Source organism: Gossypium raimondii, chromosome 4 (assembly GCF_025698545.1).
Source record: "Gossypium raimondii isolate GPD5lz chromosome 4, ASM2569854v1, whole genome shotgun sequence".
NCBI lineage: Eukaryota > Viridiplantae > Streptophyta > Magnoliopsida > Malvales > Malvaceae > Gossypium > Gossypium raimondii.
Genome location: NC_068568.1, coordinates 25,416,546 through 25,434,649, shown reverse-complemented (window position 1 = coordinate 25,434,649; position 18,104 = coordinate 25,416,546). Strand labels below are relative to the sequence as shown.

Here is an 18,104-nt window from a genome sequence, read left to right as displayed (position 1 = left end):
TACTTCGAATGCCCACGCGGCCTAAGACACGGGCATGTGTCTCAGCCGTGTGACAGTATGAATTTTTAAATATCTTTTTCCATGAAGTTTTAAATGTTTCCTATTTAGTCCCGTTTCTAAAGTGTTTCTAAGGCCTCAAAGGCTCGAATAAGGGACAATATGCATGTGTTTGATTGGAATATGATATGATTCATGAAATGTTTGCTGTTATAGTTTTACGGTAATGCTCTGTAACCCTATCCTAGCAATGGATACGGGTTAGGGGTGTTACAAAAACATATTTTAATCCAAAATCCTAAAATTCACCATTAACAACCAACTTTTCGACTTTTATTTAAAACATACGTTTTAAGGGCTAACAATTCAGTTTAAGAGACTAGATATCATTTAAAACTATTAGAAGGACGAATGATTACCTTCAATGGAAGAAATACGAGCTTTGACGCAAATTCGAGAAAACCCACTCTTGAAGAAGATAATGAAATTAGTAAGGTTTTTGAGTGTTTTCCTTGGTTTCAATGGAGATTTATGGTTCAAAGAATGTTGGAAATCAAGAGTAATTAGGATTTGGAAATCAAAATAGAATGAAATAGCAAGAGAAAACAAAAGGGACGACAAAAGCTTTTGTGGGGAGTTCTATCATGAACAATTTGAAGAAAGGGGGTTTTTTGGTTGATTTTAAAATTCTGGGTAAATCGTTTCATAAAAACTCTCAGTTTAACTCTTTTATAGATCAGTCCTATTTTAAAAATTAGAGGTATTTAAAACTCATTTTCAAAAATTGACTTAATTTCCTAATAGCCATTGTCGAAAACATTATCGATTACCAACCTTGCGAAACTCCAAGCACATATAAGCTAAAATTCCTAAGATACCCTCAAAACTTTTAAGCTCAATTTTGGGGTGTTACATGCCTAGTTGGTTTTGTACTTCATTTTTAAATTTCTTAAACTTTTTAAGGGCTTTAGATTTATGACGCATAAGATATATATACACATATCTACTGAAGTCATCAGTGAAAGTAATAGAGCATTGAAAACCTCCCATGGCTTGTGTATTGATTAGTCCATATACATCACTATGTATTAAGCCTAATAAATTACTAGCTCGCTTACTTTTACTATTAAAAGGGGTTTTAGTCATTTTACCCATCAAGCAAGACTCACATATATCAATTTGTTCGAAAATAAAAGAATCCGAAAATCCATCTTTAGAGTTTTGATATGCTCTTCTCACTTATGTGGCCCTAACGAAAATGCCAAAGATAAGTTTGATTAGAGTCATTTATTCTTGATCTTTTAGTATTTATGTTATAAATGAGCATATCTTGATCTACAATATAGAGGTCATTTACTAATTGTGTCGAACCATAGAAAACATTATTGGGATAAAATGAACAATAATTATTCTTAATAATTATCTCAAAACCAATTTTGTCTAAATAAGAAATTGAAATAATGTTTCTAGTCAAACTGGGCACAAAATAGCAATCCTCCAAATTTAAATCAAGTCTACTAAGCAATGATAAAATATGTGTTCCTATAGCTAATGCAACAACTCTTGTTCCATTTCCAACTTGCAAGTCCACATCTCCTTTAGCTAGATTCCTACTCCTTTGTAGTCGCTGTACATAGGTACAAATATGAGAACCACAATTGGTATTTAATACCCAAAAAGTAGACGTTGATAAATTAATATCAATAACATAAATACCTGAAATGGACGTTCCACTTTCCTTTGCCTTCTTGACCTCTTCAAGATAGGTAGGGCAGTTCATTTTCCAATGTTCAGTCTTACCACAATGGAAACATTTTCCTTCCTTAGCAATTCCTCATTTAGGTTTCAATGTAGTCTTTTCTTTGTTAGGTTTGACCTTACCATTGTCCTTAGGCTTTGCATTTGCATTAAATTTTCCTTTGCCCTTGTCCTTGCGAATCATCAGAATAGGCTTAGGTCCAGCCTTTTTCATGTTACTCTCAGCAGCTCATAACATTGTAAATAATCGTGGAAAAATTTTGTTAATTTCATTCATTTTAAAATTTAGGACAAATTGACAAAAACTATTCATCAACGATTACAGGATAACAGCGGTGGCCAATTCCGCACCTAGAGGGAATTTAAGTTTTTCAAGGCTTTCAATTTAGCCTATCATTTTAAGAACATGAGTTCCCACAAAAGTCCTCTCCACCATCTTGTATAGAAATAGAGCTTTAGAGGTTTCGTACCTCTCTTAACGTGTTTGCCCCTCATATAATTCCTTGAGGTGCTAGATCATATCATAAGCAACCATATCCTCATGTTGCTTTTGAAGCTCAGAAGTCATGGTGGCAAGCATTAGACATCCAATGTCTAACATATCATCAAGATGCTTCTTATAAGCATCATTGTTAGCTCTAGAGGCATTGCTTGCTAGTTCATTAGGGACGGGTTCTTCAATGATATATAATTTCCGCTCTTGTTTGAGGGCAATCCTCAAGTTACGAAACTAGTCAATAAAGTTCAAGTCGTTCAACTTGTCCTTCTCAGGGATAGATCGCAATGATAAAGAGTTTGTGTTGTCTGCCATAATAAATCTACAATAATAAAATATGTTTATGAGTGAATTTACCATGTTTATTATGAACATTTAAAAAGGACTTTATTAAAAGGCACTCCTACTATTTCATTCAAAATTTATAACCCTCGAATATTAATTTCAAAAAATCATTTCTCTAAAATTTTCTAGTGGGTAAAGGTCTATATTTCACTTCCTCTTAAATCAACTCTGACTTTTCTCCGAAGATTGTGGTTATTTAGGTAAGCAACAATTGCTAATTGCATCCTATGTAACTTTTTATTTGGTGAACAATTCTTGTTCCAATTATCTCATGAGCATCCAAATCTCTTTGTCTCTAGGTTTCCAATCCTATTAGAGTAACCTAGTTAAGTCATTGACCAATATCATAACCGACAAATATCACTTGCTTATTCTTCGCGTTTAACCAAAATAGATGAGCCATATTTTCCACATGCTCATCGACCTTCAGGATTGCAACTAGGTGGGGATGATAGTGATGAAGCCTGTACTGATGACATATCAATAACAGGATAGATGAAAGATCCAATGATTATAAGTTTAATGTGTAATTCAGACATCTGAGCAGAAAACAATAAGTTCAGTCGGTTAGTCGGTTTGTTCATGTTCATAACGGACGAGCAATTGGCGATAAAAAACATCATGCACATAAAAGTGGATGACTCGCCAAAAAAGGAAAAAATGTTGCGAAAACTGCAGTCGTGCTTAATTAATTCTAGAAGTAGATCATAGAAAATTTTCAAGATTATGTTGAGTTCAATTCCTCATTCTGTTTATGCAGTGCGGAAAAGCTGCCTTTTGGTGTAGATATCATCTATGGACATTCACGTAAGGCCAGAGCTGCTTTTGTTGTATTTGCTTCGCATTACTCATTCTCTTAACATAAACCAGTTTCTATCTGGATATTATTAACATTGTTTATGAAGGTAAGGCCGCAGTTTCGTATGGAGCCATTGAACTTATCTAAGCTGATCATGCTGGGACTATTCTATAATGCCACTTGCAGACTGCACTGTACAATTCTGAGTCATTTATTACTCAAAGTGAAAGCTTGCAAGAAAATTGGGATTGTCTTTTCCTTGTTCCCATCGTCCATCCAATACCACAAACTCAATTATAGTACTGAGGGGATGGATCATCAACAGCATTATCACCAGCTTTGGAGAACTCGCAATGCCTTCACCCAAAAACTGAGTCCGATTTGGACGTGTGACGAAAATCCTGCTTTTTTAGGGCTAATTCTCCCTTTCTTCTCAGATTGATTTGACAAGCTCTCCCAAAGTTTCAGCAGGCCCAGGCGACATTTGGATGCCAAAAGGCAAGAAAGCAGGCCATGGTAAGCGGAAATGGAGAAGAAAACATATCAACACTAGGTTCCCTTCCAGACAAATATTTGAACAGCAAGCTTGAAATGTAAACCACAAAGCTATATGCGATAAGTGGACATCGCATTGTTGATTGAAGATTTTCTTAGCTTCAAAGCTAAAGGAGCTAAGCGTAAATGTAAATCCACAAGGTGAGGAGTGAACTACAGTGTCAATCATTTTGAACGATTAGAACTACAATTGGAACATAAATGATGGTAAAGACTGGAACCCTTTTGACATAAATGAAATAATTAAAATAATTGCTGCCTAAGGTATCATTAAGTCTCCAAATGGTGAACAATGGGATAAGTCAAACAAACTTAGGATCATGCCTTCCCATTTTTACCTTAATTTGCTACGAAAAAAGCTTTCAACATCCTAACAGGAATGTCGAATAGATTAAATCACCCCTAAAAAGTTGCATTTTGCTTATATTATCTCACAAAATGAAGAGCAATCCATCCTACTATAAAGAACTTAAAAGAATACGAATTCAGTACCGTACATTTTGGCTGTGCAATAACTCAACCACAGCAGACACTACTCCCTTTCCTTCAACAGATATATCAAATCCAGGTTCTTCAACCTTTCTGTTCAAAAGCTTGTCAAGTTCCCCACGCAGTTTCTGCATAAAAATGTTAATAATAAAAATAAATAACATAAACAAAGAAAAATATATAATGTTTTAAGTGTTTTTGCTCTTCATCTGTCGCTTAAACTATCCAAAGGATAAAAATCCATTTTTTATGCGAAAGAAAAGCATAAGAGGAATTACCCGTATCAAGTCCAGTACACTCTTCGACGCAGAAAAATGAAGGTACCCCCCAAGCATCTCAATACCCTCTCCCGTTTTGCTAGGAATAAGATTACCACCAAACAGAAGTAAAGCGTAATCAGAAATATTTGTTGAGTCTCGGACAAAAATGCTGGTTGTTTTGACCTTTTCACTGTAAACCATATAAGGCAATGGAAAGAGATGAACCCCCGCGTTAACAGATGCAGGATGAATGTCAACTTTTCCGACTTCTTTAGTGTAGAATGCTGTACGTTTTCCTCTTTTTTTGCATTGCACAACATTTGGGTAAAGCCCAGCACAAAGGACTGCACATACCATCTCCAAATCATGGCTGTATTGGTTGTAAGCCTGTTTAAAAATACACATGGGAATTAATTATAAGTACAATCAGACAGTGACCATTCTGATGATAAAAAATAATGGCGAAGACTATGATAAAACCAGCAGCATATGTACAGTGAATGAAAACCTCATAAATCAAGGATGGCCATGAGTTCTTAAAAATGGGATGTATAGCAATAGCTAAACTTAAAAAATGATGTGCCCCCTGGGGGAGGGGTGTTGAAGAAAATGTTCATGCATGGCAAGAAAATTAGATAAGACAGAGCTTACGCTAGCACCCGGTGATTTGTCTACAAAGCCTATGTCTGATAACAGATCTATAAACTGATTTCTCATATCCTCCATCATCTGCAAGGTCACTGGGGATAGAAAATTTTCCCAACAAAATGCTCTCTCTCTTCCATTACGCTTTGCATCTTTATATCCTTCAAAAGCTTTAACAAGTGCTATATGGTCACTGCATATGAAAAAGTTAATATTTTCCGTTGGTAACAAAATCATAATTAATCTCAATTTGCAAGTCACAGAGAAAGGATAACTTAGCATAGCAGCCTAACCTGCAAGAAACACCAGCAAAGGATCTTTTTGCTGCATCAGCTTCCTCTTTCCTATTTATTGGAAGGACAAATGGATCACGATGAGCAAGAGCAGCTGCAATTGTCAAAGCAGGATTCAGGCATTGAAAAATAGCCCCCATTAGAAGCATCTTTCCTATATTTGGGTCCAAAGGTAGAGTGCAAAGATGACGACCTGCAAAATACCAGTTCAGGTAACAAATAATATCTTACTAAAATGTGTAGAGAACAACAATGAAGAAAGAGCAAAAAGATACCAAGAGGAGTAAGCTCCTCTGCATCACCCAAAGCTCCAATTGTTTTAAGAAGCTCAATTGCATTTTCAACAGAAAGAGGATCTGGAGGCTGAAGTGCCTTTGCCAAAAATGATCCCACAGATCCAAGCTGCAAGCTTTTGATATGTAGACATAGCTCTTGCAATGGTGTTCGGAGAATTTCAGGTAATTGATACTCAAGCATTGCATCATGGATCAATTTTGGGTACAGCCTATAGCAAACTCCAGGTTGCACACGACCAGCACGGCCTCGTCTCTGAGATGATCATACCATGTCAAAGGAAAAATAACTCCTGGTAACGCGTGAAACTAGCCAAAACATTAACAGATATAGGGACTCACCCAACCCACACCACCTTGAAAATAAACAAATACCTGATGTGCTGAAGCCTTTGAAATCCATGAAGGTAAAAGACATGCCAGCTTGTTAAGAGCATCATAACTTGTTTCCTTTGCCTTTCCACAGTCTATAACATACACAACATCATCTATGGTGATGCTACTTTCAGCAATATTTGTCGCCAAAACAATTTTTCTGAAATATGAAAAGCAGATTTAGAATTCAAGAGGATATAAAATAGAACCAAAACAAATGATAAATATATATATGCAAAAGCAGTGAGCATAGCACCCAGTTGGAAATATACAGCAAAGAAAAATCTATGGTCCCATATGTTGCAAAAAAGGAACAGGAAGACAAGTAGCATAGCAAAAACAGCACTTAGGCCAAGAAATAACTACTTTGCACTTGACAAACAAAATCCATCTTCAATGCCAGATGAAATTCCAGAATTTCTATTCTGACAGTAAAAAACATGATAAGATATACACAGTTTCATAAAATATTATCTTACAAAGAAGTTACATGAATTCGTAAGAACCCAAACTAGAAATATAATGCATCATCTTTGCTCTTCAATCCATCTAACCATGAGAGGTTTAACCTATTCAAGCAATGATGTAACCTGACACTAAAGTGAGCACAGGGAAAATAAAAGTGTTTAAAGTCAAAAGGACCACAAACAAAAAGTGTCAATATTCACCAGATGAGAAGAATCCTTGTTATAGGTAATGTCCAGAATAAGCATATTCATGCTTAGTTCTTTACAGGGTGATTTTGGTCATTATTTACAGGATGATTTTGGTCATTATAGCCATACTTCTATGATAAGAACATTAGCAACAGGTGATATCATAATGGCACAAAATTTATTTCTCATCTTACTTGTCAATTAAAACATACACCTTAAAATAATAATAATAATAATAATAATAATAATAATAATAATAATAATAATAATAATAATAAACAATTATGCTAGCCGCTAATAGAAAAGGGTACCATACACCATCAAGAAATTAAAAATAATAATAATAATAACATAGAAATGCTTACCGCTTGTTAGGTGGAGGACGGTCAAATATTTCTCGTTGATTAATGGTAGGCATAGAACCATGTAAGGGAAGAACCAGAAACTTGCTAAGATCCCCAAGAAAGCTGTTCACTTTAATCTTGTCAAGGACCTTAGAAATGTCATCCCAGCCTGTGAGGAATACAAGAATAGCTCCATCAGCTTCATGGCGGCAAATATGCTCAATTGTGGCCTCCACCTAGAAATTTCCAACAATTGTAAATATGATTAGATACAGAGAGAAATTAATATAGTTTAAAATGTTGAGAGAACAAAAAGATAATCTATTTCACTATAAACATGAAAGTGGCAGGCGCAAAAGAAAAACAATAAGAAAACAAACATCCATTGCATTAAATAGAATTTCCTTCCAAGCTGGAAAAAGGCGGCAAGTCCTGTACTTAGAAAACGCTGTAAATTACATACCAGACCCAAATCAATCTGTGAACCTGACCATGCTTCAAGTGAATGTCTTGTAGATGCACTGTAATTCTTATATTCAGAATCAATGTCAACATCCTACATAAGAAAATGCCAAAATGTCAGGAGTACCTAACAGAATTGAAGAACAAACTTCCTAATCTTCAAGTAGGTTCTATTTATAGATAGAAGATACCTATTTAGATTATCCAGATGAAAGCACTAAATCCCTAATTAATAAATGCTAAAGTGCTAATAACAGGAAATGAATTAATAACAATGAGAAAATGGAAAGAGAAAGAGCAACCAATCTGAAATGAAGCTAAAATGTTCACTTACAGGAAGCACATTTACCACAGAAGTCTAGTAAGCATAAAGAGGAATGCAAATAATAGATATACAATCAGTAAATCTGCCAAGACCCAAGGGGTAAAGTGGTTTCAGACCCTTAGTAACCTGGTTTGGTTGGACCCTTAATAATGACTCAAAATGGTAAGCTTATGACTATTAGTAGGTTAGTTCAATTGTTTCTAATATTAACTAAAAATGTCAAGGAAAAAAATGGCAGAATGATGACACTTATAAATGCCTATGGCCCACTTTAGTGGCAGCATAACTAGGAATGACCCATCGTTGAATACATGCCTCAAATAGTGCAGTTAAATTATCTTTCTTGAAATCAAGCTCTTTCCTCCTCCTTCGTGAATTGCCTTGATAATTGTCAAATTCTGATTTGATATTATAACGAGTTTTCTGCAGCACATCCTCGAGAAATAACTCAGCCACTGGAAAGGTCAACCCCTGCATAAACAAAAGTAATGATGTATAAAATAACATGCAATGAACAAAACAGAAAGAACTCATTTCTAACAGTGGAACTTCACCACTGACTATACCGGTATGTGAATAGTTGGAGCATTTCCAAAATATTTAGAGAACAAATCAGCATTGATGGTTGCACTCATCAAAATAAGACGCAAGTCTGGACGCCGAGGAAGAAGGTCACGTAAAATTATTAACAGGAAGTCCTCATTCATGCCTCTTTCATGAATTTCATCCACTAGCAAATGACTCACACCATTTAAATATGGGTCCTGAACCTGCAGTTTCAGAAGAATATAGGGATAAAAGAAAAAAGATGTCATATCATGGGAAAAAAGTTAGCTGACTGGAGAAAAAAATCACATGAAGTAAACAAATGCTCTAGGGCCTTCACATGAAGCAAACAAATGCTCTAGGGCCTTTTAAGCACCCTATGAAAATTTACTGAAGCTACTGAGAAAATTTTTCATAATGCGGTTTAATCACATCAAGAAACATCATTAAGCAAACAAAAGCAAGATGCATTTCACTGAAGTAACCAATAAAACTTTTAGTAACGCCAGTGACAGGATAGCCATACACCATAAAAATTCCCGGGAATGACGAGATAGCTAAAAACACAACCAAACTATAACAATCAGAACTCTAGCCCAAAAACTTTAAAATGCAAGGTATCTCTAAAGCTTCAGAAGAGAATAACATACAAAAAAACTAACACAAAGAGATACAAACTTGACAACAAAAGAGGATTGAACAGTACCAACTGTCTGAGTAACACTCCAGTTGTGCAAAACAACAGCCGTGTCTGAGCAGATCGCTTTGACTCTAGGCGAATCTGATAACCAACAGTTTCACCAACATTCTCTCCCCTTTCTGAGGATATTCTGGCTGCAACAGATATCGCAGATATGCGACGTGGCTGAGTACATATTATGTTACAATTAGCACCCCTCAGAGATGATATCTCCTCTTCTAAAATAAATTGAGGAAGCTGTGTTGTTTTACCACAACCTGTTTCTCCTGAAACCACTAGAACCTGTATCATTGAGAAAATAACATAACTCAGAATACTTTTTAAGCACTGCAAACTACAAGGAAAGAAATAAATAGAACTTTCTTATTGATCATATGTATGTAGGTCAGTCTCCGAAACCCAAAGGAGTAAATAAACTTCTATTGAATGATGCAAACCAAGCTTGGAAAATAAAAATAGACAAAGGACAGAGGAGACACAAAGAAAACAATATTGACTATGAAAGAATCCAAAATCCAGACTGTGGAGTTCTCAAATCCATCATATTTTTTTTGGCCTGATCAAATTCATCATTGACTAAGCTTTTCATGTTATCTTCTTATAGTTCCTTTGGGTGTATGCAGGTAAAGATACTCGTGAGCACATGAAGCTGACTTATTGAGTAATTGAACTCAGCTAGTTCATCATTGAATCAAACTCAAGCTTGAATAGTTCAAGTAGTGAATCAAGTTGAGTTAGAGCATTCTAATACTTGTGTAGTTGAGATAAAAAAATTGCAAGCCTAGTTAATTTTTTTTGTAATAAATGGTATATTTAATATGCAGATAACGATAGAGCACAATAGTTCATCTTATAATTGCAATTTTAATGTTCATTGTACAACAACAAAGCTTAATCAAGTCACATTAAGTGGTTGGATTAAAAAAAAATACTCACACTAAGTGGTTTAGGTATTTTTTGAGTAATACTTGAGCATAGCTCGATTTGAGTTCAATCATCAAGATTTCAACTGAGCTTGAGCTAGAGCTAGGGCTTTTTACTAGCCCATCTTGGTTACAGAATTCTGTTCTCTACTCTTATAATGATAAGTTCAAGCATTTAGCTCTATTTGAAATTTAAATGCAAATTTTTCAGCTTACCCTTCAAATACACAAACATGTGTATAAAGAGCTATGATTTTAGCATACAAATGTAACATACCAAAACAACTGATAGATGACTTCATGATACCTTGTACTAAACCTTAAAGAGAAAAGGCTAAAAAAATAATATATGCACCAATCAATTTGGAGCATCAAGCATGAGGAAGACTCTTCTTTTCTTTCCATTAAAAAAGAAATGCACAATTATGGCAAAAAGGCTTGAGCATAGTATGCACGATGAATATTTTAATTAAAGGTTCCAGATTTATGTAAAATTGATTACACTTTTATACAAGCAACTAGTCTAGTTAACAACCTCTTTTCTCTTGTTTTGCAGAATAAAATGCATCATCAGCAAGCTAGTGACATATAAGAAAAGAATGATGCTATCTGAAATCAGGAGAAACTGTTTAACAAGTATTAGACCTGATTTTGAGCAACAGCTTTCAGAAACTCAGCTTTCCCTTTGAATGCTGGTAGTTTTTCTCTGAAAGACAGCATCGCCTTCACACTGTTACTTGCCTGCAATTGATTAAATAACATGAGAAATATTTAAGCAGAGCAACCTGAACCATAGGAAGAAATGGATGTTAACAAAGATAGTATAATATTAACAATGTCTTGATTTGCATGCATACGTTCAAGTTTTCCTGCTTTTTCTTGAGTTCAGCACTGAATTTTTCCTTGGAAGAATCTGTTTCAATTGTAGAAACTGAATCAATTCTTTTTACATCAGGCAATGGTTTTGTGGCTCCCCTACTAGATGCCACTCCTGAATCATCACCCGACTTTGTGTCCCTTGAGACATCCAAGAGATTTCCCACTCGCCTCTCAGTTTCTGTAGACATTTGAATCTGTACAAAAGTTGGAAAATGAGAACTTATATGAACATACTCAGTAAGTATACAATAACATTAAGAACATAGATGGTACTCGGATCTAACCTGTTTCTGTGTTGATCCATGATGTTCATCAAGATCTGCACGATAATTTGGCAATGGAACTTTACTAACCACAAGAGCCTTCCCTTTATTATACGCATGACTTTCTTCCCACAAGTGAAAAATCAAGGTAAAAATTAAGTTTAAAATTAATAACATATTAAAAACGGAAAGCAACGATTAATTCAACAAAATTATTGGGAAAAACAGCACTTAAACTAAATATAGTGTAATTGAGAAGTAATTACAGAAACATACAAGTAAAGACCTAATTCGTAAGCCATATCAGAGAGAACTTGCTGGTCGGAACGGCTGAAATTTCGTTTAATGATCATCTCTTGCTCCTGTCCTTTTTTCATTTGATTCATCTTATACCACCACTCAGCCTCATCCAGAACTTCCATCTAAACACAAGCACAAGTACATAAAAATACTAACAAACTTCCATTTTTGTTACTTTTATTAACCAATTTTTTACTGCTTACAAAGATGTACTTATTGTACAGCAAATGATGAAAAGTTAACATGGTACTATAAAAATTAGCAAAAAATTTATAATTGACAGACTAGTACTCGGACAAAGAAAACTCATGAAGTTTGGTATTTAGAAAATTTTATTTATTAAAATCATTCAAAATTGCCAGTACTTACCTTTGTATTTCAAACGTCAATCAGAAACATCCTAAAACAGAAGCTAATTGCATAATGAGGCATAAACTTAATCAGCGGCTTAAACCTTAGTTACGTAATTTCAAACAAGCCAAAAACAAAATTTTGCAGTTTTTAGATACCTCAGCGGCCTTTTGACGGAGGCGCTCAGCGCGCCAAACCGGGTCCCACCAGCGCTGTTCACCGCCTCGTCCTCCGCGTCCTCCGCCGCCGCCGCCTCCTCGGCGTCCACCTCCGCGGCCGGAGTTGGGACCCCCGCCTCGACGGCCACCTTGGTAGTTAGGGCGATAAGACATAGCGAAAGATGAAATCTGGAGTAGAGAAAAAGGAAAGATCAGCGTAGGGGCGGGGAAGGGGCGATTGAAAAGAACCGAAGTGAGCTTATTATTAATGCTAAACAAGCGCAGAGACATTTATACACGGTGGACCGAAGAAAATTGGAGCTCTTACTTTATGCACATGGTAATGGATGGATCGCACTGTGGGAAGTGGGGCGGTCAGTTGAGTTGGGGGGGGGGGTTTACTAAATTATTATAAAAAAAATAAAAAATAACCAAAATATTATAAATTTTTTTTTTATTTATCAAAATATACCAAAAAATAAAAAATAGAGAAAAAAAATCTGCACCGATTTGACAACACTCTGGTCGTGCCAAGATGATTGGCGGCACCAAATGTGCCAAGGAGATTGGCGGCACCAATGGTGCCATACTGATTGGCGGCACTACTCGTGTTATAAACACGAGCTCTGTCCAGCTGAAGGGAGAAAAATAAGAAGAAAGAAGAAGAAGAGGTGCTACGAAAAAAAAAGAGAAAAAAAAGAAAGAGAAGAGAAAAAGAAGGTATTTTTTAAAAATAATTGATTATCTTGTTGTTATTGTTTTGTATATTTTGTATTATTTTTTGTTTTAGTTTAGTTATTAAGATTAATAAAACTCAAATTGATAGTTTTAGTTAGTATTATTATTATTATTATTATTATTATTATTATTATTATTATTATTATTATTATTATTATTATTATTATTATTAGTATTAAGATGTTATTAAGGTATCAAAATGTTACTTAGTAGTATTATTGTTAGTAAAAAACTAGTATTATTATTATGGTTAGTTATTATTTTATTTACCAAAATAAACTAGTTAGTAAAAACTAGTATTATTATTATGGTTAGTTATTATTTTTATTTACCAAAATAAACTAGTTAGTAAAAACTAGTATTATTATTATAGTTAGTTAGTTATTATTTTAGTAAAACCCTAATTAATAATTTTAGTGTGTATTATTTAGAGTATAAAATTATTAATATTATTATTGTGTTAGTTATTAGGATTAGTGGTTAAACGGTTTTCATGTACAAAATTGCACATTGAAACATTAAATTTTTTTAAGTAATTTATTTACCGTTCGAGTTTTTTATGAGATTTTGTTTATTTTTTGACAGATTAAATATTGAAGATGGATGCTAAGTTTCTTGTATGCGTTTATTTCGATGGAGTCATCTTGACAACAAATGTTGGATGTGTATTTGAATGTCGGCAACAAATAGCAATGAGATTTAATAGAAATGTCTCGTTCGATGAAATGAAGGCAAGGATTAATGCAAAAATTCTTAGACGTTGTGGGAGAAGGATATCAAAAAATTTTTACAAGTTTCCAGTTTCGACAAATCCGGTCAAATTCGTTGAAATGGAACTTGTAGACGACGAAGACGTGGAGACAATGGTCGATCTCTACTGTGGGAATGGGAGTGAGAAGAATGCACTGATTCACTTATTTGTTGAGTTAGTCGGTATGGAGCAAAATGAAGATGTCAATGCATCTAATGAAGAAGACGGAGCTGAAGAACCGTGGATGGTGGCTCCAATATCATACGTTGATAGTGAATTGACTATGGGTGGGATCGGTATCGACCTAAATATTACACCCGATGTTGATATGGTTGGTAGTGAAGAAGAAGGTGCTGGCGAAGAGGAAGGTGGTGGCGATCATTGGGATGAAGAGGTCGATAGTGACGGTGATCCCGATGTGGACGATGTACTTGATGATATTGACGATGAAGATGTCAACAACGATGAAGGCATTAACGCTTCTTCGGTCGGGGAGCAGATGCGGCGTATTTTGATACACAATAATCTTGGGCCACACATGTCGCTCATAGACCCTGACGCAACGTATGTAGCTGAGTTTCTGGAGTACCCTGAAATAGTTCATTCTCACAGGCTGGCCGTAACATCTGATGATGAGGAATTATTCATAGGCCAGAGATTCAGGTGTAAAGAAGAGTGTGTATATGCCATTAAACGGTACAGCATGAACATATTGGTGGATTATAAAGTCTCCATGTCTACTCCGACAATATATGTTGGGGAGTGTTGGAAGGCAGCGGAAGGCTGCAATTGGCGGGTATGAGCTGCATTCATTAGAAGTTCTCAGATGTGGGAGATACGAAAATTTGTTGGTCATCATACATGCACATCAACACGTATAACAGAAGATCATGAAAAACTTGATTTGAAAACTATCTGTACGTGTATCATGCCAATGGTGAAGGACATGCCGACCATTAAAGTTTCGGTACTGATTGCCGAAATGCAAGCACGATTCCAGTATCGAGCCTCATATCGAAAGGTATGGATAGCTAAACAGATGGCGATGGAGCAACTGTATGGGGATTACGATTCGTCGTATAACAAGCTTCATTGTTGGATAGCTGCTATGCGAGAGTACGTACCGAGGACTGTGATTGAGTTGCAGACAAGGCCATATTACGGCGGATGACCGATTCATGACCGACAAAAGGATTTTCCATCGGATGTTCTGGACGTTCGATCCATGTGTGCGGGCATTTCCCCACTGCAAGCCACTTGTGCAGGTGGATGGAACCTGGCTGTATGGAAAATATACACAGATCCTACTTCTTACGGTTGCTCAAGACGGTAACAGAAACGTGCTCCCGATAGCATTTGCTATCGTAGATAAAGAGAACATGGAGTCTTGGGAATTCTTCCTTACAAATCTGTGGAGGTATGTTATTAGGAACGATAACATTTGCATCATCTCCGATAGAGGGAAGGGCTTAATTGCAGCTATTAGGCGTTCCGGTGTACTGTGGAGATATGTTTACTGTATCCGTCACATTACGGCTAACTTCCACAAAGATTATAAGAATGCAGACTGGAAGAGACAAGTCGTGGCAATGGGTAAATGATAACCTTATATTTTCAATATAACTTGTAATGTTTGATGTTATCAACTTACTAGAACTTATTTTTCCTTAATACGTATGCAGCGTACGAGTTAGAGCCACATATTTTCTGGCAAAGAATTGTAATAACCCTAACCCGTGTCCGTCGCCAGATTAGGGTTACAAGGCATTACTGAACTTAACATGATTATATACAATTATTAAACAATCTTAAACACGCAAGAACAATGCTAAATATACTTACTGGACAATTCAAATTATTATATAGTTGCATTCCTTATCAACGCAACCAAATTTAATCAAAGGTATACTCGAATATAAATAATATATATATACTCATTTAATGAAAACTTAAGCTTCATTTAGCAATTCATACATATATATATCCGTGTCAATTTACCAAATCTTATATACATAATTATATTTCTTATCACCTATATACTTGAATCAAACAAATTTCAAGACATTCTATATGAATATATATATACAAATATATATAATATTTACTAATACAGTCCAAGACATAGCATTTTTTTATTCAACCTTTGCATAAATTTATAACTCAATAATTTAATATTCTCTACTCACTAACTGCGTATATACTTTCAACTTTATTATTCTCATATTATATATTTAACAAGTCAAATATACTTTTAAGCAAAGTTCATTATTTAACAACAACCACCCCATCATTAATGTCAAACATTTTGATAAATCACCATTATACATATATATATATATATCATGCGGATGCTAAGTTAAAATGTGAAACATTTTACTTAATATTTGCTATGACCAAGCCAAACATGCATATTCAACCATCGCCTTATTCCAAAATATTATAAACTTCAAGGCCAACTTTAATTATCAAGTATATATATGTATATAAATACTAAAACCACATATGCACACACGTAATTATCTATACAAATATCATTTACCAAAGTTTTTATTTCATCACCTTATAAAATGCATTTCATACCCCATTTTAACATATATACTTGCATATAGAATCCAACTTCTCAAGTTTAACTTTTCATTAGCATTCAAGACCAAATTCCTCTCTAAAATAATGTATACTTTCACTTATAACCATGTTATATATATATTAAGCTCATACCTAGTTCGAATAAACCACACACACAACATTTATTTACCTTACAATTTTCCTATAATGTCAAACCAAAACCAAAGAATTAAGCCTTACATTCAATTTACACATATATGTATATTTATTCCACCATTTGTTTGAATCATTGAATTTATAGCATATTTAGCTAACATACATGAAACGTAAATCATTAACATCAACTTATTAATATTAATTATTATATTCGGCTATAATATATAGGTAAATTACAAGGTTTTATTTAATTTACACATTTTAAGTTCTAACTTATCATATGTGTGGTAAAAAAATGTATATATATATATATATATTCAATTTAGATAAGATTTACTTGCTAATTGACTTACCTCGGATATCGGCGGACATGATCGATTACTCGACTACTTTCGTTTTCCCCCGATCCAATTCCGTTTTCTTCGTTCTTGATTTAAACATATTCAAATTTAACCTTTTTATTCATCAAAACATTCAATTAAATCCAAAAATACATAAATGGGCAAATTATCATTTCGCCCCTGACATTTTACACTTTTTACAATTTAGTCCTTTTTGCACAAAACACGAAATACAAAAAATTTGCCCACACTATGCTAGGGCCGAATATTCATAGGCTTCATACAAGTCCATACATTTTGTTTATTTCACATTTTAGTCCCTTAAAAATTTATTTTCACAATTTTAACCCTAATTACTCAATTTCACTAAACATTCAAAGACAAAACATGTTAATCCTTTAGATATCTTTCATATTTCATCATCAACTATCACAAAGCTCAAGCATTCATTAATGGCATATCTCAAAATCACCATCAAATTCTAAAATTAAAGTAAGGGTCTTGTAGTACACAAAGCAACGATCTCAAAAACATAAAAATTATCAAAAACCGAAACCAAAACATACCTTAATTTTGCTATGGAAGTGCCAAAACTTTAAAAAGCCATGGAAGGTTTCTTCATTTTCACTATTCGGCTAAGAAAGATGAAATATTCATCTTTTCATTACTTATTTTTAGTTATAATATTATAATTTACTTAATGACTAAGTTAACCTTAATTAAATAAATTATAAAACATATAACTTAAGGGCAATATTGACCATTGCTACCCACTATCTACTAAATGGCCTAATTGCCATTTAAAACCCTCATTTTTGAAAGACAACAACAATTGGGTGCTTTTAAGTTTGACATTTTAAATTTTCATTTTACGCGATTAAGTTATTTTATCAAATTGAGCACTCAAATGATCAAATTTTTATACAAAATTTTTACACATATCAATTCACATACTGCAAATACCAAAAATAATTTAAAAATATTTTTTGACTCGAATTTGTGGTCCCGGAATAACTTTGCCTGATTAGGGTCAAAATCGGGATGTTACAAGAATGATCCGACTTGAGAGTGACATGGAGGGGCAGACAAACACATCTTTCTGACAATGGTTGGGCACAATGGAGCCATGGCATTGGGCTCAAAGTTTTGACGAGGGCTTTCGTTATGGCCAAATGACCACAAACTTAGTCGAGGGGATCAACGCTGTCTTGTTGAAAACACGTCATCTTCCGATTGCATCAGTATTTTCTGCTACTTTCTACAGGCTGGCTACTTTGATGCCAAGAATGGGTCAGTAGCAAGTCGACCAGATTCAAGCGGGACACGTGTTTGTCGAACATG

At 34.6% G+C, this 18,104-nt stretch overlaps 1 protein-coding gene across 3 annotated transcripts; it reads right to left on the bottom strand.

The window, feature by feature from the left end:
* Nucleotides 1-4,152: 4,152 nt before the first annotated feature.
* Nucleotides 4,153-12,605, bottom strand: LOC105766574 (DExH-box ATP-dependent RNA helicase DExH1). Of its 3 annotated transcripts, XM_052629486.1 has the most exons (17): nt 12,541-12,605; nt 12,213-12,401; nt 11,680-11,825; nt 11,425-11,524; nt 11,119-11,334; nt 10,907-11,002; nt 9,345-9,620; nt 8,659-8,862; nt 8,408-8,563; nt 7,769-7,861; nt 7,327-7,541; nt 6,306-6,465; nt 5,913-6,186; nt 5,638-5,830; nt 5,351-5,537; nt 4,718-5,086; nt 4,153-4,567 (listed from the first exon to the last, which is right to left on the bottom strand). In XM_052629486.1, exons 2-17 carry the CDS (start codon nt 12,384-12,386, stop codon nt 4,436-4,438), a joined length of 2,991 nt encoding a protein of 996 aa, XP_052485446.1. In that variant the 5' UTR covers nt 12,387-12,401; nt 12,541-12,605; the 3' UTR covers nt 4,153-4,435. The 3 variants fall into 3 exon arrangements, with proteins under 3 accessions (XP_052485446.1, XP_012441525.1, XP_012441526.1); XM_012586071.2 differs by lacking the exon at nt 12,541-12,605 and having other exon boundaries at nt 12,213-12,521; XM_012586072.2 differs by lacking the exons at nt 12,213-12,401; nt 12,541-12,605 and having other exon boundaries at nt 11,425-11,528; nt 11,680-11,824.
* Between the last annotated feature and the right edge of the window lie 5,499 nt (nt 12,606-18,104).

Coding starts and splice junctions, on each gene's coding strand:
- LOC105766574 (XM_012586071.2), bottom strand. CDS start 12,503: ATGTCTCTGCGCTTGTTTAGCATTAATAATAAGCTCACTTCGGTTCTT. Junction 9,621..10,906: donor AAGCTGTTGCTCAAAATCAG/GTCTAATACTTG, acceptor TCAATGATACAG/GTTCTAGTGGTTTCAGGAGA. Junction 8,564..8,658: donor CTCCAACTATTCACATACCG/GTATAGTCAGTG, acceptor TTGTTTATGCAG/GGGTTGACCTTTCCAGTGGC.